The 20244-nt window shown below is 49.5% G+C and overlaps 3 protein-coding genes across 3 annotated transcripts; 2 read left to right on the top strand and 1 right to left on the bottom strand.

Moving 5' to 3' along the window:
* Positions 1 to 596: 596 nt before the first annotated feature.
* On the bottom strand, positions 597 to 3608 carry H6S33_011376 (uncharacterized protein; the record flags this gene model as incomplete). The annotated part of the gene is made up of 4 exons (XM_044842731.1): positions 597 to 2383; positions 2448 to 2669; positions 2766 to 2838; positions 2919 to 3608. The coding sequence occupies 4 exons, from the start codon at positions 3606 to 3608 to the stop codon at positions 597 to 599; spliced, it is 2772 nt and encodes a 923-aa protein (XP_044696144.1).
* A 2853-nt stretch (positions 3609 to 6461) lies between these two features.
* On the top strand, positions 6462 to 7736 carry H6S33_011377 (uncharacterized protein; the record flags this gene model as incomplete). Its single annotated transcript, XM_044842732.1, has 1 exon — positions 6462 to 7736. One exon carries the CDS (start codon positions 6462 to 6464, stop codon positions 7734 to 7736), a length of 1275 nt encoding a protein of 424 aa, XP_044696145.1.
* A 7169-nt stretch (positions 7737 to 14905) lies between these two features.
* H6S33_011378 (uncharacterized protein) lies at positions 14906 to 16765 on the top strand (the record flags this gene model as incomplete). Its single annotated transcript, XM_044842733.1, has 2 exons — positions 14906 to 15304; positions 15560 to 16765. The coding sequence occupies 2 exons, from the start codon at positions 14906 to 14908 to the stop codon at positions 16763 to 16765; spliced, it is 1605 nt and encodes a 534-aa protein (XP_044696146.1).
* Positions 16766 to 20244: the final 3479 nt, after the last annotated feature.

Here is a 20244-nt window from a genome sequence, read left to right on the forward strand (position 1 = left end):
GCCCAAACACACACACAAGAGTTGTATCAATCTAACCAGCAAGCCATAGATCCACAAGAAAACATTGAACCATGAGAGGAGGAAAAAAGAAAAAAAAAAAAAAGAAGCAGCAGCAAACCAAGGGCGTGTACCGGAGAAGAAAGTCCTTGAATCAAAACACCCCCTCCCAGTAAATAAAGCAAGAAAATAGATGACCCACAATAACACCCCGCACAGTATTTCCCAGAGAAGTAAGCAAGAGAAAGGAAAAAAGTCAAGGAAATTAATTCAAAGAAAACCCATGAGACCCCCGAGATGATAACGTGAAATAGTGGGGGCACCTAGTCCCCCTCGGAAACAATAGAGAAAAAAAGGAAACCTTCTATGGAGAGAGCAAAGAAATAAGGATAATACCATCAATCTATGACCAACCGTCCAAATCAAATGCGCCATGCAAACTTTTCTCTCTCGATCGTGAGAAAAAAGGAAAGGGGGAAAAAAAAAAGGGAAAAAAGAAAAACAGCACACAAACTTAAAATGAAATCCGCTATATCTTATTTGGGTTCCTCCTAAACCATACTGCCAATTCTCGTCATTAGTCGATCCTATTTGGAGTATTAAGCGAACATCATATCGCTGAGCTCCATCTGGTCATCATCTTCAACCCAGGTTTCGGAGTCAATCCCGCAGAGGTCATCATCAAATTCACCGAACGAGTCTGCAGAACTGCCAAGCTCCCAATCCTCACTCTCCGCGATAAAATCCTCAAAAGAAAATTCGGATCCATCACTCTCCTTCCCCTTATCACTCCCTTCTCCTTGCACATCCTCGTCAAAAGCCTCTCCGGCCTCCCGCTTCCTCTTCCTGTCCATGCTGTTGTTTTCATCCCGGATGTGGAGCTCGCCATTCTTCCGTTCAATGCCCTCAAAAATATTGGTGCCTTGCTTCAGCACGATGATGTTCTTCAGCTGTTCCATCGGACACAAAACATCTCCGTTTTGATCTGCAATGGTCATTTTCTCTCTTGCAGAGCTTGTGTCAAGCTGGTGTTCTGTTGCTCTCTGATCCCAACGGTATTCCATCTGGCGGTCGTTAAGTTTTTGGAACATATCAAGGATATCTGGAGGGCCGGGCATGAGCAGCATGTCTTTTCGCCAATCCTTGACCTGGTGGTGCTTCTCGAAGAAGTGCTGCATGAGCGTGATTATGCTGCTCTCGGCTCCCTCCCAGGAGCATAAGCATGTATGGCACATAATTGAATCGTGGGAGAAGCATGCAGGAGTCTTTTCAGGCCTGCTACAGATCCGGATCAACTCGTAGTAGAGTTCATTGAATTCCACGCGGAACTTGTAGCGTTTGAACTCTAGCACAATCTTCTTGAAGAATATGGATAGTTGGAAGAAGGGGGGGACATGAAGGTCATTGAGTTCCGTGATGGCGCGGAGGATAAGCATGCGTGTTGAAGTTTGCGGTTTTATAGTACAACTGTTGCTCGCAAACATGCAAATTGGATCATCCCTTGTTCCGGGCTTTTTTGGTTTCCTGGGTTTCGGAGAGCCTGTTGTAGAGGTGCTAGCTGATATCACAGGCTTAGGAGGGGCAGCTTTCAGGTATTTAGGGAAAAACTTTGGTCCTCCGGCACAGATCGGAATCTTTTCTGGCCATTCAGCGCCATCCCAGTTCGGGATAGGTCTCTTGTAGGTGTATTTTTCTTCCGGTTGAAACTCCACAGGATATCTCGCAAGCCCTTGCATACCTGGCTTCTTTTGGTGATCCATTGCGAGATGAAAAATAATCTCCTCCCACGTTCCTAGGATCGTACAGTACTCGCAGCAAAACTTCACATCGAACCCACCACGGTTAAATAGTTCCTCGATTACCTCTTCCCAGATGAAGTATGCTGCCCTGAATGGCAGGGGGTTCTTGGGGTTTTTCTCATACCAAGTACGTCTGCAGTACTTGAATGTCTCCATGATGAAAGATTGAACCTTTCTGGACTCAAGAAGAAGAACTCCACCTTCCCTTCTAATAAAATCTTTAGCATACTTCAACAGCTTTGGCATGGCAGATTTGAGCTCCCGGAGGTTTCTGTAGTCTAATGCCTCCTCTTTACGGACTTTTCGCCTGATGCTTGTGTACTTGCGATGTGCCTGCTCTTTCTCTTGTTGGCGTTGTTGGTACTGCGCCTCGGCTCTTGTTCGTTCGGTTGTGATCTTTGTAACCAGCGTTTTCCAGCCTCGGTCGGTGAGAATATTACCAGCCTTGAGCGCAGCCTGGTAAGACGGGATGAGTTCAAGGACGCCCTCGGGAATTGGAGGCTCAAAGTGTTCTTTGCATTTCTCCGGGATTGAGATAAGACGTTGACGGCGGATTTCAGCGAGTTCCTCGCGGCGGTTTACAGCTTCTGTTAAAAGCACATGTTAGGGACTTATAAACGTATCAGGTGATGTTAAATCCCAAGGTCATACCAATTCTCTCGAAGTCGCACATCTTTACCGCCAAGTCCATCTGAACTTTAACCTGGTCCTTTTCAAACTCGATAAAAGTAGCGAGGATGCCCGGGAATTCGGCTTCCTGGCTCTTCTTCTCATCATAGGCAATCTTAAATGCGGTCACTTCGTCTTTCCAGTAGCACGGGTCTCCCCCGCCGAGACCATAGTAGTTCCCGCGCTGAGTCGAAACGAATTTCCCTGAAAATCAAACAATGAGTAAGACTTTTAGGTCTTGCAATTTCAACCGACAGACATGTTTGATGTGCTGCGTGTTTCAGGAGTAGGGGGGCTCACCCGACACGAAACAATGCCTTAGACACACTTGCGCAGCATTGACAAAATCGCGCTCTCCAGAAATCTCATCACCCTACCAAAAAGCATTAGCCTCCATCCGACATCACCTCCGGGAATGAAATAAATAAATAAATGAAAACATCAGACACATACCCTGATCCTATTATCCTTAAAACACGCAGTGCACAGCCTAATACCCCAAGTCCAGTAGCATTTTTTAAACCTAGGCGCCCCGCAAATCACGCATCCACTGCCTTTTAACAGATTCCACATGTAGTTCTCTGGGTAGCCATAGATAGGGTCCGGATAGTTCGGGAATGTATTTCGCCGACTCTTTGCCCAAATCTTTTCATCGTCTATGAATCCTTTGAAGCTGGAATTGACCCGACGGAGCTTCGCCAGCTGCGCCGGAGAACAATACGAGAAGATCTCCAGCCATATCTCGAAGGGGATGTGTGAGGAGATTGCTTTAGTTTTCGGGGTTCTTCTGGGCGCCGGCGAAGAGTTCGGGTTCCGCAATATAGATTTCCGGATAGGCAGCCGCACGGACATGCCACCGATGCTTTTTCGACGCTTCGATGGAGGGGCGGCGACGGTTGTGGTGGGGTGCTGGCAAGGCTGCTGCTGCTGCTGCTGTGGTTGCAGGGGTGGCTGCAGTGGTGGTAATGGGAGGGAGAGGGGAGCTTGCAAGGCTTCGGGGCTGTTGCTGCTGCTGCTGACATGGCTGGCACTCCATGCGGACCAGTCACTCATATGTAAATCCGCACTTGTAGATGTGAGCGGGATATGGGATTCCCAGACCATGCTCCAGTCCGGCTCGAGGACGGAGGGGGGAGTAGTCATCTTGAAGTTTTTTTTTTTCTTTCTTTCCAAGTTTGTTTTTTGGTGGGGCAGTTGTGGTTGCTGTGGTGAATATTTATATAATACTCGTTAGGTTGGTTGCTGCTGAGAGCTCACACTCACAACTACTAGTGCTGATTCTACTACTTGGGTAGCGTTGAGTGAAGCTTTAGGTGAAGGTTGATTTTACTCTGGATAGAGTTTGTGTTGGCTATGCCTGCCAGATGGAAGAAGCTGGAAAGACAGACAGTAAATAGAGGGGTCGAGCAGCTGAAGAAGAAGAAGTGGAGGGCGGGGTCAGAGGAGATAAAGAAGTAGGCAGAAACGGAGATTCACAAGGCTGACGGAGAAGATGACAGGAGGAGGAGGAGGAGGAGGAGGAGGAGGAGGAGGAGAAAAGAGAAGAAGAAGAGAAGGGGAAGGAGGGGGAGGGGAGAGGAAAGAGGAAGAGGAAGAGGTGAAAGGTAGAGAGAGAAAGTGAAGGGAAGGGAAAAAAAAAAAAAAAAAAAAAAAGAGCAAGCAGTCTAGTCGTTAAGCAATACGTAGTGTGCAGGAGCAGAAGTTAGTTATGAGACGGAGAGCTGCAGGATGGCATGTACTTTTGGATTTGCGGGGGATCGTCTATCGCTTATCGAGAGACTTTGCCAAGCGCACACAACGAATTCTTCCGGGAGGTGAATTGAGTGGGAGAGGGGGGGAGGGTGGAGGGGTGCAGTGTCAAAAGGGCAGGGGAAGAATTTGAAGGCAGGGTGGAGGGGATGGCGGGAAGGAAACAGCAGAGAGGACGTGGACGTCTGCGGTTGGTAAGAAGTACAGTATATAGACAGCTAGCACTTCTCTCTAGCGGGGGGAGGGATGAAAGTGGAATTCTTTTTAAAAAATAAAATACAAAAAAGAATAAGATGGACACGGCGGGGCCATAACATACATAGCATAATAGCTGGCTGGCGTGGTGACACGGCTATGGTGGACGCCGCGCCGGGGGAGACCAGGCGGGGAGGGGGACAGGCAGGCAAGGCAGGCAGGCAGGTGGACAGGGAGGGATAGGGATTGATTGATTGAAAGGACCGAGTCTGAGTCCAAAGAGAGGACGAAAGAGCTCTAAGGAAGGAGACAGAGTAGACTAGGGGAGGGGGGAAGAAAGAAACCTTACACTCTTACTGTGTCTTGCCATTAAACACGTTGTTAGCCAAAAGGGCACTTCAACCGTGTAATCCCCTCTCCTCTATATCATCAAGGTATCCCTTCATCCCCGTACAATAACTAACAGCACCCCTCCCTTCCATCCCCACTAACCCTGCTGTGCGTTTGGCAAAAGAAACACTGTGCGGCTCATAGGATGGCGGCTGTATGTGTACTGGTGGGCGTACATACGGTTGCTGTGTGCTCCTAAGCGGACTGGCGTTAATTGTGCTTGTGTGAGGCTCCAAGATGATTAGTTCGAGTAACTAGGGACGAAAGGTTTTGAGGTCTGTGGAGCGATAGGATGAGGTGAGTTCTGGGGCTGTGTGTCTTGTCCTGTCTCTCTTGTGTGAAATGTCAATGATACTTTGTGTATGTTAAGTTAACTAGACATAAGGCGGGGATCGATAATCTGCAACCCGCACATCCTCCCCCCCCCCCCTCGCCAAAATTTCTCCCCCCGACGCATCCTATCCCCACTATCCTTCCGATCAATATCGATTAGGCCAGCATATCCACTTTCTTAATACATTATGTAGCCTTCCACTTTCGGCCAAATGAGCATCTTAGAATTCCAGCAGTACCTTGTTGATTAACATTTCTTCTTCCTCTCTCTTCCTTTTTTTTTTTTTTTTCCTTTTCCACCATCATCATCCTGCATGACACTAGACGAACGGGCCTTCCGCTTGGGAAAAAGATAAATAAATATGGAAATCTGATAATCCGAGAATCTAAAAATGTATTCAATTCATCCCTTCACCGATAATAACCCTAACCCTTAATTGGTTCCGTACTAATTATTATTTGCCTTATTATTCCTTGCACGTGATGCTGCATGTTAGTCAAGGTCAATTGTTGCCTCAATTAGTCAGTCAGTTCATCCAAAAGTATAACCTCCGACCTCCGATGTCACCTCCGGAAAACACCAGCTCCCCCGAGAACCCCAGGTAAATTGCAATATAGACCTCTAACCGAGCTCAATCTTCAACCGAGAACAGCGTTCCTCGGTCCCCCAAACGGCTGCCTTTATATCCATAGCTGTCTCTACAGCTTCTCGCCCCAAACACATTCCCCCAAGCGTGCCGCTAAAAAACAAAATCCGCCTGAAAGTGAGACCGAGTGATGGTTCATGATCAGCCCCATATTAGCTGCATGTTGATACGATTACTAACACTGTCTAAGATAACGGCAACACCACCCAACATTTTTTTCACTCACCCCTGGATCATTCCGAGGACAGCTTGCGAGATCTTCCTGCAACTTTATCAACACAAAGACACAAAGGGGTACGTAGCCAGCCAGATATTGTCAAGCCGGGAACAATACCAACCGCATCCACACACATACTTCACATACAGGTCCTCTACATACACATACACCGCTCTACATACCCATACACATACCCCCATTCACCATCAGTTACGCACCCACATACACATCGCATACCGATCAAGGTACGAAAGTGGAAGAGAAAGAAGAAAAGAAAAAATAATCTCACCACTCACTCCCTAGGCGGACCTCTCACATACCTCACATATTATACACATCTATCCCTCCCTCCCACCACCCCCCCCCCCCCCCCCCCCGATCCACAAATGCCAGCTACAGTTCGACTCGTCAACTCCCTCATCGCCACCATAAAGACAATATCTCCAGCGTCCAATTGCAGTAATAATGACCAGTCCTACGATCGACAGCCCTATATCCCACCTACTTACGCTCCCCAACGAGCTCCTACTCAACCTCGGCGAACACCTCCTCCCATGCTCTCTATACTCCCTAATCCGCACATCCCGCCGCCTCGCGATTCTCCTCCTGCCACGCCTCCGCACCCTCGCATGCTTCGACGACTTCTCTATCACCGCCCTGTTCTGGGCCGCCGCCTCATCCAACAGTATCCTCGCGAGTCAGATACTGACAAAAACAACCGCAATCTTCAGTATCCTTCCAGCAGTACACACTCCACCGGCCACCATCACAGCACAATCATCATCACTGCTACTGCATCCGACCCATGTAGCCACGGGGGAGAAGGGCGGTGAGCTGGTGGAGACAATCAAGGATGTCCTCGGCGCGGGTGCGGAACTCATTCTCCACTATAAATGCATAACATACACCTCCTTATTCTGGGCCGTCGTGGCCGGTCATAAAAATCTTGCTACACTAATCCTAACATCCGATGAAGAATTGTCAAACATCAACACACTCAATGCGTGTGGCCGGTCTGCACTTCATGAGGCCGTCTACCGCGGCGATTACACAATGGTGCAATTAATACTGTCCAACACAACAACCTGCGTTAACCTTCCAGACGCACAGGGTCGCGCGCCCCTATACTGGGCCGTTGTAGTACGCAAAGACCCGGGGATGACCGCGTTGCTATTGGAGCACGGCGCAAACACAACATCCTACACTGATCCCGCCACTGGGCGGAAGCTTCTTCATCTGAGCGTTCTTCACCCTGGCACGTCTGCGATAGTGAGTTCACTGTTAGCACATGGCGCGGATCCAACTAGTCGTACATTGATGGGCCAATCAGCGTTGCATCTAGCGGCAAAGCTTGCTGATGCAACCACGGTTCGCGTACTATTGACAAATGCAAAATGTGCTGAAAACATAAACACGCGGGATATGTTTGGATGGTCGCCGTTACATCTTGCAGCAAAGGCGGGCTCGGAAGAGGTCGTCAAAGTTCTGCTCGAGAAAGGTGCAGAGGCAAATGCAAGGGACGATTATGGCGCCACTCCATTGCATCGTGCAGTATGGGCTGGTAGGGAGAGGGTCGTGGGAATGTTAGTGGAGCACGGGGCTGATCCCCACATGGCCGATGCGTCGGGGAAGACCGGATTGGACCTGGCAATGATCAAAATGAGAATAAGAGAAGGGGGTGCAAGAGATGTTGTTAATAGAGCGTGGGGTGAGATCGCCGATGGCGGGGACATACTTTGAACGTGCGGCCAGGAGTTGGAAAGGTTCGTTTCATAAACATGAGGTTTCCGGTGGTATGGGTATGGTTTGTTTCAGCCGGCGATCTGGTCTCATGTATGACGACGATCGTAGGAGGGATGTTCTGTTGCCTTTTTTCTTTTTCGATTTCCATTTGTTTTATACTCTCCGCTCAGTGATCTGGTGTGATCTTTTTTTTTTTTTTTTTTTCCTTTTAACGTGGGCTCTCATGCCTGGTGGTTAACCCCCGCTTTCCCCTGGGTCGGGGTCGGGGTATCTGACCCGAACGTGCCTTTATTTGTTTGGTTGAGTACTCGTGGTTGCTTATCGTTGGCTAATATTTTCTCTTTCTATGGGCGGACGGTTACTGCTATTCATTATTTTTGATTTAAGCGGGGGATAATTGGGGTGGCGATTCTTGCAATTAGGGAAAGGTACGTGTTTTGGGCCTGTCTGCACGTCGTCCCCGATCAAAAAGAAAATGTAAATGGAATTAATGACGCGGCGGTCAAGAGGGCGGTAATGAAGGTAATGATCCGGTGGGCGTTATTTTGCTTCAAAATAAAATGGAGCTTTAGGGAATATTAAAAACACGTAAAAGAAAAGGAAAAGAAAAAAAAGAGATTCAACTGACGTTTGTGAAACAAGACGCTGTCATACTGTGATAAGACTCTGCCGAAACTCGCATTTTGAAACCTCGCTGTTGACATTCATGAGCGAGGGGTAAGTCCTCTTCAATATATCCCTCAGGAAGGAGTTTGTGTTTATTACTGCTAGTTACCCCTCACTATTCATCTAATCAGTCGTGTCCGTAATTGAAATCCACTCGGGTGTTATTGATAGATCTTTTGATACAAGGAAGGTAAAGTTGAGAACCCAGCTCCCCACGAAACAAAACCCGAAGAAATCGGACGAATGAGAAAACGAGTGACGTAACGTGACGCATCTCTCTAGGGTTGTCTTGGCGAGCCAAACGGGAGTCAGGGACACGTTGCGTTCTGTTCTAAATATGGGCCGAACAATTGGCGGAACCAAGAATGAAATGAGGGCGGTGCTGATCGGGTTGGATTAGAATGTTCCTGCCTTGGATAACTATTTTAGCTTTACTGGCCTTGGTTGGGTTGGTTAATTGTAGGATCATACGGTGTCACTCGTAGTGAGTAGACTCTGACCTGTCGAAATGGCTGCTTCCAAGTCTAGACTACTACTAGTAGAGCGAGTCTATCCCCAGAAGAATCTTGCTCATATAATTTGATCCTATTGTTGTAAACCAAACAATTTCGTCTTTTTCGCTTCCATTAACTTCGCGAACCTTTTGGGGTCTGTGACTTTCACTGCCGCTGTCTCATTATTTTCTCAACAATATATCTTGAAGGCCAACAGTGACCTATGCTTGCTTGATAGTTGATCCTTTATTCAAGTGGTGTAAGCGTCCTGAGAGCGCCCGCAAAGTTGAAGTCCACAAGGCTTTAAGAGATAGAGGCCAAATCTTGTCAACCTAGGGTCCGTTTATCTCTATTCAATGAAGGATGTTTTATTAACTTACGTGATTCATGAGGTAGGCAGAGGTAAGTTTCTTTAAACGCCTCCCTTGGGATGCCTCTGTCTTTGACAGTATGACAGCTTTCTCAAACGGAGCTGTGTCGAGCTGCACAAAACCCACAAGGACAAACGTCTTTTTATAAACATCCAGACTTTGGAAATCAAAATATCCCCCGAGTCGATGAAAAGCCGTAATGGTATAAAGAAGATTAGTTCTCTAGACCTCGAGCACTCGAGTAGCTCAAGGCAAGCAAGTGGTGTTGTTTAGCCTCGTGAACTCCTTTACCTTCAGGCGAAGCTTTGAGCGGCGATGCAACTCATAGGTCGTGCTGCTGATGATCTATTTACCGCTTTGCAATCCAAAAAGACGGGGTGGTCATATGCGTCCAGTGGCTAGAGGATCTATAAGACTTTAGTTATATGGTCCGTTCGAGGCCGCTAGATCAAGTCGAGAAGAGGTAAACGTCCCGAGGAATTTATGCCTCCTCGTCAGGATCTTGTAGGACAGACTGGTGGTTAGTACATGCCTTCCTTTATCAAACCCCAATTAATCAATGGTCCTGCACATATAGACAAGATCGAACGGAGTATATATCTTTGATGGATATGGAGATTTGGAGAGCTGTTGGCCGTAAGGTGTCCAAGCTTCTTGTAGTAGTTGAAGGGGGGGTTGAGAAGGCTGTAAGTCTTTCACGTGCAAAACCTTGATGTCACGGGCATGCCATGGTATCATGTTTTGCGTCCGCAACTGAGACCGAGACTAGTGTTGGTAGTGTCTATTCTAGCAGAAAGAATAGAAAATTAAGGGTAATTTTGAGCACGAGGCAAGATTTTGGGGAGCTCTCTTCCACACTAACCGAGCGAGTGTAAGCCTAGGCCTACGTGGTGATAGCTCAAGTGTCATAAGCGCCCACCTGCAGCTGCAGCACATGTATACATGTATGTGCACATGTGGTTAGATGTTAACTCGCCCTCTCGGTTCACAACATGCACCTGAAAAATCTACAACCTATCCTAATTCCGAGCTTCGCATCGAAGAGCCTGAGTCAAGGATTGAACCTAGCTCTAGCCATTAGGCTTGAGCCATATAAATATTTGTCTCCATAATTTAGGTTGGTTCGAGTAAATATATACTGCAGCTGTACTTACTTGTACTTACTGCCGAATGATGGTTCTAGATCGTGCAAAGGGCAGGAATCAAGGCCGAGTGATATTTGGTGATCAATTCATGGTAGGATAATTTCTAAAGCTTTCAGTTTTTTTTTTAAGAAGTTAATATATAGCTGGAGTGAGTTGGAGTACTATAATGGTGGTATCGCTGTGGGTTTTGTTGGTAGAAGTTTGAAAAATGCCCAATTCCCTTAAAAACCTGCAGCTATCGTTGTCGCCTCGCTGTCTTCTGTTCGCTAAGATGACGATATTGCGGATCAAAAAGCCCGCGTTACAATATTTCCACTCCTAAAGACCCTTGTTACCTATCATTAGGCTGATAGGGGCGAAATAATCGATGAAGCCTGTCCCGTGAAGGGAGGGACAAGAAAGCCCATCAAAGCTATCAAACAATCTTTTCACTCTTCTCGAGCCCTTGGTTAGATCTAAAACCTAAGGTAGGCTGAAAGAGTTTGATTGTAACCCTCCAGTGAAGAGAGAGGTAGAGTGCGGCATGTACAGAGCCCACAGGAACCCACAGGAACCCACAGGAACCCACAGGAACCCACAGGAACCCACAGGAACCCACAGGAACCAAACTACAAATCTTCGCTCTTCTTGAGCCCTCGGTGAGATCCAACACCCCAGGGGGTTGAGAAGAATGGTGGTGCTCTTTCCTGCAGGGGAGAGACAAGCCTGTAACGCTCATAGAGTGCGCACAGGGCCCAGCCCTCGGTATGGGTCCATAGGAAAAGAGGGGCAAGAAGGAGTTGGTGGGCTATTATTATCCCCATGGAGGGAGAAGAAAACCTAGAGCAACCACAACACAAGCTTCCTACCCTTCCTGGACCCTAGGCCAGCCAGAGTGGATCTAGAGAGGACGGGTTAGCTCTTATCTTCACAGGCTGGGAACTACTCCCCTTTTGCCTCCGTGAAAAGGAAAGAAAGACCTTGGGGGGGGGGGGGGGGGGGCGACCAGATGATAGAAAGGCAAGGCTGGACAGCTAGAGTATCAGACCGGCGAGAAGAAGACGGCACTTATCTCGCTTCCGTATTTTATCGGACGCCGAGATAGAGTTCATGATGCCCACCCAAGCGGGAGGTGGCCGGTGCGTTTATTTATGTATGTAAACCGTTTTAGAGTCGATGCATTGGCCCCCGATGGTAAGACTGAGCAGGGTGGCTGTACGCTGGTGCTTGGGTTAAGGTTGGTCCCAGGCCTTCTTATACTACACAGCGGCGTAGTTGTCGGGTGACAGGTAGGAAGGAGGAGTAAATAACACGCGTACACCCCATCACTCAACCTTCTTCCCATCACCCAACCCTTTTCATCATCATCCATCATCAATCCACCACCAGACCATCGCCATATCCATCGTAGGAGATCCAGTAACCAAGCAAGTTTCATCTAAACCGAAAACCAAGGGCAAGAAAAGAGTGAAAAAAAGATCTAGTCACCGAATCATGGATCAATGATCCCATCTGCCAGTCATCCGTCTGATGCTGGCGGTCGATCCGACTCAATCAAAGACACCGATGTCTTCCATCATGATATCATGGTGATTAACGGAGTCATATGCTCATCGAGTTGGTTAGCATCAAGCAACCGCCAATATTCCTTTTCTTGACTTTACCTTCCTGCACATAAATGTTGACGCACTATAGGATCAAAACATTATCCCTTGACCTTGTTTGAGGGTTCCCGAGTCTGCAGATCTCACCAGGTCAAGGGATACACCTTTTATACATTGAAGATAAAGGGCCGAGATGAACCGACGCTATTATGGACTCGCCAGGCTTGAGCATAGTGAAAAATTCTTCGAGTGATAGCTCATGATCCTGCCTATGAGACGAGAAAACCTAATTCTCACGCTATGGGGTACAGTGGAGTTCGATAGTAGCAGATGGCCGGGGACGCCTCAAGCAGTTCTACTATTGAGGATATGTCATTTACTAACGAGTATAACACTATCGGGGCTCCGCTGTGTGTCCACCTTGAGGTTCCTCTGCCAATAGAATCGCGAATGGCGCAGGACTTATGACCAGTAGCAAAATCAAACAATGAATAAGGAATAGATTCTCCGAAGGGAGTCTCGCTAGATAATACGAGATTCAAGGAGTAAGAACTGCTGGAACCAACTAAAAGTAAAAACTAAAAACGAAAAATCCATAGTAGGAAAGAAAAAGTGGCTTCAGGTTATCCGCCTGGATGACTATTTTCAAAGTCGAAAGCATCAAGCCTATACTCGATATGGAGTAAGGACAAGCTAATATGCAACGCTCGTCTTAGCCGGCTATTTTCTGTGGGAAATCAAACGACTTTCTCATAGAGGAGAAGTACAAGTTTATCTTCAACAATCCTCTTGGGGCGTCTTTGGATTTCTAAACTGGCCATTGTTTTATGATTAGAGCTAAAAGGGCACATAAATACCGAACGAGAAATGCTATCTAGTACCAGAAAGATAATGGCTGCTGGAATACGCCTATCACTAGCTATATAAGATTTTCTGGGTTGGCTTTGTATTCCGGAAGAGCATAAGTTACTTGCTCTGGCTGTACTCATCTTCTAGATTGGCAAGGATAACTCAGTCGCTCCCATGAGCTCCATAGGAGAGCAGGGCACTGAAGAGTTTAAAACAGCAATGTTCTAATCAGCTGCAAATAGTCATAATACCCCGTCTATCTGGCCCACAATGACAAAAAGCGAAAGGTGCCGTTACCAGACAAAATGTTACACGGAAATGGTGTAACCGGGAGTGTTAACAACATCACTCTTATAATAAGGCTTTCATCTTGGACGACCGGCCATGCGCTCTTACAAGGAGTTCCATATATGTTGTACTAAATAGTTCATACCAATAACCAACAAACAATTTAAAGTCTAGGTCTCATGATTTTCTGTTATCCTTTCCGGAAAAGAGATATCATAAATTAGTACACAGGACTATTAGAGCTATATATATCGACCATCAATAGTGAGAGCTTCGGCGTAAGGTCTCAGCCCTCAGGATTCTGATAAGCATGCTGGTTCGGCGCACATGCCTTTTCGGAACTCCGAGAAAAGCCAGTATGACTGAGATACACCCAAAGGCATAGCTTGAGTCAAGTGTTGCCTCATATGGATACGGAATTACTGAAAGCGCGGTATACGAGGGTACAGAGCTGCAGTATTTGCATATCCTCGGAGCCCTAAGGGTCGATCCGCCGCAAGAGATGTCACCAGATAGTTTTACCCATAGTGGGTCTAATCTTGCCCCGAGCAAAAAGGAATGGATAGATGAGATGCGACTAGTTAGCTAAAGATTAGAAGAGGCATCTAGAGAAAGACGAGACGAGATGAGAGGATCCGAGGACCTTTTGGATGAGTATAAGGCACCGCCATTAAGGCTGCGCAGACTAGGCTGGCCCCTCATCCATCATCATCCAAAAATTAAAAGCCCGCATACATAGACAAATCGCACGAGCAACGATCCGATGTCGACTGCCCAGTGATGATATCACCAATGAGGATACTGCGGATGTGTAAATTTATCAGCCCAACTACATGTAACTACTGCGAGCTGGCGGGAGTCATATATTCATCTCAGTAAGAAGTCGTCGACCCCTCACTTCTGCATTTCACCCGGGGACGTTGGAGTACCTAGCTCGATGGAATATCTTGAATGTGGATGTGTGGGTGGGGTGCCATATCCCTCAGATCTCTAGCTCCCCAAGATGAATCGTCTTTTTTTTCCCGGAGACGTTCGATCAGATCGAACAGACCAGTTCTCGACTTTTGTTTTTTTCCGCTGTGTGTGTGTGGGAGAGAGAGGGGAGGAAAGGGGGGGGGGGGGGTTAGACACACATATATATAAATATAATGATAATGATAATTGTGTTCCCCCACCACCCCGCCGTCTGGAAAACGATGAGATCGAGTGCATATATAGGGATACAACTATGGATATGCAATTTTGTTTTACCCACTACCAAATACCGTCTTGTGCATACCCGGTGGGACGAGAAACAGATGGATCGGATCGCGATATGCCATCACCAAGGCAGAGCACTTGCATATGATGCAGCCCTCACACGGATCAATTTAGTGATGGGTACATGTCTCTCGGTGTTGGTGCTGGTACTGGTGTTGGTATTGGTATTGTACCTACACCATAGAGAGAACCATCCATCCATCCATCCATCCATCCATCCATGGCCCATCCCCGGATTCCCAGCCCTACCGCCAGAAACAACACCCCTAACCCCCGTCCCCACCGCCCGGAACAACCCTGACCCCCTCGCTATACCGGAGCCATCGCTTGGCATCCGCAACCCACAATTTTCCGCAGGCCTCTCAATTTCTCTTCTCTGCCACTCTGACTGTCAGTGTGAAGCATCTCTGCATCTCTGCATCTCTGCATCTCTGCATCTGCCCGCCTCCCCTCCCCTCCCCTCCCCTCCCCTCCCCTCCCCTCCCCTCCACTCACAACACAGGCACCAAGATGGCAGCATCCCCCCACGACCTCATCCTCCCGCACACACACATCCTCCTCCGCCTACCCTCCGGCGCCCCGCGCATCCTCGTCATCACCCCCGACACCACAATCTCGCTCGGCAAGTTCGGGTCCTTCCCCGCAAACGCGCTGCTCTACCGCCCGTACAACCTCACGTTCGACATTCTCGATGCGCCGCAGTCTGGCCTGCGCGTGGTGAGCGCCGCCGAGATCACGAGGGATGTGCTGGGCGGCGAGGAGGCAGAGGCGGAGGCCGGCGAGCACTATCGGGAGGAGGCGGAGGAGGCGATGAGGAATAATAGGGAGACGGTGGACGATCCGGCCGCGCAGAAGATGAGCTGGGAGGAGATTGAGGAGGCGAAGAAGCTGGGGTCGGGGTCGGGGAGGGTATGTTTTTCTATCTCTTTTTCTTTTTTGCGTGTGTTTTTTGGGGGATGGGGGAGTGAGTGTGGGAATGTGGCGCCGTGATCATTGGCACGGCATTGCTTCTGCGATTGCGATTACAATCCCAACAATTGCAATTGGAACTGCAATTGCGGGTTCCTACAGTCCTGCCCTATCTCCACTCTGCTCTATAGAACATCTACATATCTACAGTCTATCTACAAACCCACAAAACTAACCCCCCCCCCCCCCCCACAGGACCTCGTCCAAAAGCTCCTCTCCTCGCACACCGCCCTGCACCAAAAGACGCCCTTCTCACTGCAAAAGTACACCCTGCGCAAGACCAAAAAGTTCCTGCGCCGCTTCACCGTCCTCCCGCTGACCGTCAGCGCGCTCAACAACTACCTCCTCGAGGTGAAGGAGCCGCAGAAGATCCTCGACCTCCGCGATGAGACCCTCGGCCTCATGCTCTCGCTGGGGAACGTCCACTACGGCGGCCGCTGGCTGGTGGTCGATGAGACTGGCGGCCTCCTAGTAGCCGCTGTGGCAGAGAGGATGGGACTGCTGTACCACACGCCCGACCCCACCACCACCGCTGCCACCGAAAGCGCCGACCTCGCAGACGACACCGAACCCGCCGACACCACCACCGAAGCCGACAGCACCCCCTCTGCGCGCCCCCCACCGCGCCACCCCCCGGCCCCCGCGCCCCTCAAGACCGCCAACACAATCACCCTGATCCACCCCAACGAGCAGCCCAACCTCTCGCTGCTGAAATACTTCTCCTACGACACAAACAACCCCACGCCCTCCCACCCGCTGCACACACACCTGTACACACTCAACTGGCTGCAGGTCGTCTCGCCCCAGTCCGACATGACGCTGCAGCGCCCCGCCGAGCCGCCGGGCCTCGCAGACCTCAAGGGCGGCAAGCGCGGCGCCTACTACCGCAAGCTGCGCCGCTGGCAGCACGTCAAGGCCATCGCGGACGACACCGCCGCCGGCGGGTTCGATGGCCTGTTGGTCGCGGGGTATATGGAGCTGTCCGGGGTGCTGCGGTGGGCGGTGCCGCTGCTGCGCGGGAGCGCGCAGGTGGTGGTGTATGGCAGCTCGAGGGAGCCCGTGGTGGAGTGCGCGGATCTGTATAGTAGTGCACGGAAGGCGGATTGGATTGCGGCGGGAGGGGGCGAGGGGCTGGATCCGACGTTGTTGCTGGCGCCGACGGTGATGGAGGTGAGGGCGAGGCGGTATCAGGTTTTGCCGGGGAGGACGCATCCGGTGATGACGAGTAGGGGCGGGGGGGAGGGGTGTGTGTTGGTGGGGACGAGGGTGGTGCCGGTTGTGGGAAGGGTGGAGGCGAGGGGGGTGTGGAGGGGGGGGAAGAAGAGGAAGGAGGAGGAGGGGGAGGAAGGGGAGGAGGCGGGGAGCCCGCAGAAGAGGATGAAGGGGGAGAGGGGCGGGTAGAAAAGTAGTGGTTTTTCTTTTCCTTTTTTTAGGTTTTATGTTTTCTTCTTTTCTGTCTTTCGTAGGGTAGCTGCTGGTCTGTAGAATAATATTCCATAGCAAATGACCAAAAAAAAAAAAGAATCTGCAGTCATCTCTTCTCTTCTCTTCTCGTGTTCTTCTTCTTCTTCATCTCGTCTTGTGCTTCTTCTCGTGTTCTCCTGCTGCTGCTTCATCGTTCGTCGTCGGCCGCCGTCTGGTTTCATATTTTCCCGACACGACGATCATTGCAGCTGTGATCTACCCAACCCAAACCCAACCCACCATTCTCCCCTCCAACCCAGCGCAGCGTGACCCACATATCCACTCCGCTCTGCAGCGTAAATCCCCCTCCTTGAGCACAAGGCATAATGGACTAGGTAGGAAAGCAAAGCAGAGGACATGCAATGGCCATTGCACCGGCAATGGCATCCTCCCTACATACTCTACTCCACTCCACTGCCAGGTGGAGCTAGGTGGAGACTTATGGGTAAATACCGAGAGGAGAGCAGGTGCCCTCCCCCCCCCCCCCACTGAGGTGGTGTAGAGTAGCCACAGGTATGTCACAATTCACAAAATCTCAACATGCGCAGAGAGTACTCTAGCTACTCTAGGGGCGTTTGTATCATCTCGTAAAAAGCCATTTTTTTTTATATATGTATGTAGGTAGAGGTATGGAAGAAGAGATATCCCAGTACATTACGCCACAGACAGCTCTGTTGCATGGTCAAACAGATATCTGTACCTCCCCCCCATACTCCATACCGCTACTCCATACTGCTACATAAAACAAGCTCAGCTGTAAAACAACTGTAACTAGCTATAGCTATAGCGCCTACCTACCTACAGCAGAGAGACAGCTAGCCATCAAACCTAAAACCTAAAACTGGTGATTTATGTTTTGTAACACAGCACAGCACATCACGTCACGTCGTTCAAGGCATGAACAGTTTTTTTTTCTTTCGCTTTGGCCAAACTGTCCTGTCGTCACCAGTCCAAAACATGAAACCGACCTATAACTAGCGCGGCGGCGGCGGTGGTGGTGGTTGTGGTTTGTGCTGGTGGTGGTGATACCGGGAAATAGAGTATAGTATGTAGTTTTATTTAGTGGTATGTGCTATCATTTCTCCAACTGGTCCGCAGAGCGACGTACGTACGGGCGGATAAATACGGCTGTCTGTCTAGGGAAGCAGAAGAGAAGAAGAGAAGGGAAGGGAAGGGAAGGAAGGGAAGAGAAGAGAAGCCTTTCCCGAGGTACATACATACATACATAGAGCTGGTATACAGCATACAGATAGAGATACATAGATACCGAGAGCGATACTGTTGGGAGAGCAGTGATGGGGCAGACCGACAAAAGGGATATTCCTTCCAGGTATTCCAGAGTTACCTTGATGCCCGCAGCAGCAGCCATGCGAACGGAGGTAAGTTTTTCCCATTTTCTGGCCCCTCGACGCGCTAGCGCTGTCTCACAACCACCTGGCTGCTGCCACCTCCGCCCAGCCAGCGGGCGAATCAGCGCGATGGGGGAGGGGATCAGCCAGAAATTCTCCGTCGCGGGGGGGAGGGGAGCCGGGGGGGGTAAGTATTCTAGAGTAGGTGCTGTACTCTGCCCTAGAGAGTAGAGGGCTATTTCGGTTTCACCCCGATCTTCGGCTGCCTGCGCAGATGTGGGCGGCTGCTTTCTGGTTGGGCGAGACAGCACGATACGAGGGGATGTATGTATATGTAGAGAGCGAGCAGGTATTGTGGTGAATTAATGGTATGGATAGACGGGGGGGGGGGGGGGGGGGCGGTGTAGAGCACATGGTGTACTCTAGGCATGTAGAGGATGATGATGGGCGATACATAGAGAGAGATTGAGGGCGTGCTCATCAATGCCATGTCGAGATAGTTGCCTCATGCTCTTCGATATGCGAGTCCACTCTACCATACCATACCATACCATACCATGCCATACCATACCAGCCATACCCTTCCCACTCTACATACCGGATATACCTAACCTGACTACCTACACGCAAATAGGTACACACTCTACCTACACACACACACATGCTCTCCAAAGTACCTGCTCTGCTGCTGCTTACTATTACCTGCTTACTTGTACCTACTTATGATAACCTGCTCTCACATAGGGTACGTCTTGCGTGTCCGTTTTTCCGTGGAGGTGGCTGTGGGCACGATGGTGAAGCCATTCCTGTGATTCCTGCGGGTGCGGCTTCTTTTGGATGGACCGTTAACTTCCGTCCTCTTCTTTCTGGATGCTCTGTTGCCTACCTACCCGAACTCCTCCTTCTACAAAATATCTATTCGCATGATGTAGCTAGGTAGAGAGTATCTAGGGTATGTAGGGTCAGGACTCAAGACGAGGTTGCTTGCTTGCTGGCCATCTGCAGTCGGGAGAGCGGACGAACCACTGCCAGCTACAGCTAGAGCAGAGCAGAGCAGAGTACATAGCTGTGTCTACAGTACAGCACAGTAGGTAGCTAGGTAGCTAAGTACCTACTCTAACCAGCTCAGGCTACAATCCCTTCACACAGTACTTACATACCGGTGCATCGCAACCACTCTAGATACATAGCAATTGAGTACCCCGTAACGGTATTCCACATGCGTTTTTTCCTTCTTCCAGCTTGGAGCCCTCACTCACTCCCCCAGCCCCAGTACCTACAGGTCAATCCCTCCCTCCCCCCGCAACAGCAGCAACACCCCCCCCCCGGTTTGTGCCAGTCGTAACGGTCTGTCTGTTCTGTCTGTTACAAACCGGCCTGCCCTGCGACACAAGCCATTTATCGGTCCCAGTTACTTTATCCTGCCTATCGATCTCCCACCCCAGCAGTAGCAAGTTGGTAGCCACGCCTTTCTTCCCCCAATCGATTAATTGTGCCCCCGGGCAAAATTGAATTATGGGCCTATCGCCTCCGTCCTGCGAGGAGGAGGGAAAAAAAAAAGAGACACACACGCTCTCTCTCAACTCACACACCACACACCACACACACATTTGGCGTTGACGTGGACGCACCCATTGGCAAGAAACAGAAGTAGGTTTTCCCTTCATGTCTTGTGGGGTACATTACATGGGACACTCACTCACTCCGAGTTTTTTCTTGGGGGGGGGGGAGGGTGAGTGTGAGAGGTGGCTGCTGCTGCAAAATGCTGCTGCAAAACCCGCTTAAGGTTGGAGCGGGCGGCAGGCAGGCAGGCGGGCGTTTGCTATATATGAACAGCAGAAGAATGCCTGATTGTACTTACTACTGATTCTGCTTGCAGCAAGCCTCTTTTTTTTTTTTTTTTTTTTTTTAATAAACCGTTCTGTTCTTTCCCCTTTTTTTTCTTCCACTACGTACTTCATCTCGTCTATATCCCCCCCTTCCCCCGATCCCCCACACCCACGCTCATACCTTCTGGTAAGGTTCGATCTGGAAAGATATATATATACATATATACCTCCAAAAAAA

This window comes from Morchella sextelata (genome assembly GCF_020137385.1).
Source record: "Morchella sextelata strain SCLS chromosome Unknown scls_6, whole genome shotgun sequence".
Taxonomy (NCBI): domain Eukaryota; kingdom Fungi; phylum Ascomycota; class Pezizomycetes; order Pezizales; family Morchellaceae; genus Morchella; species Morchella sextelata.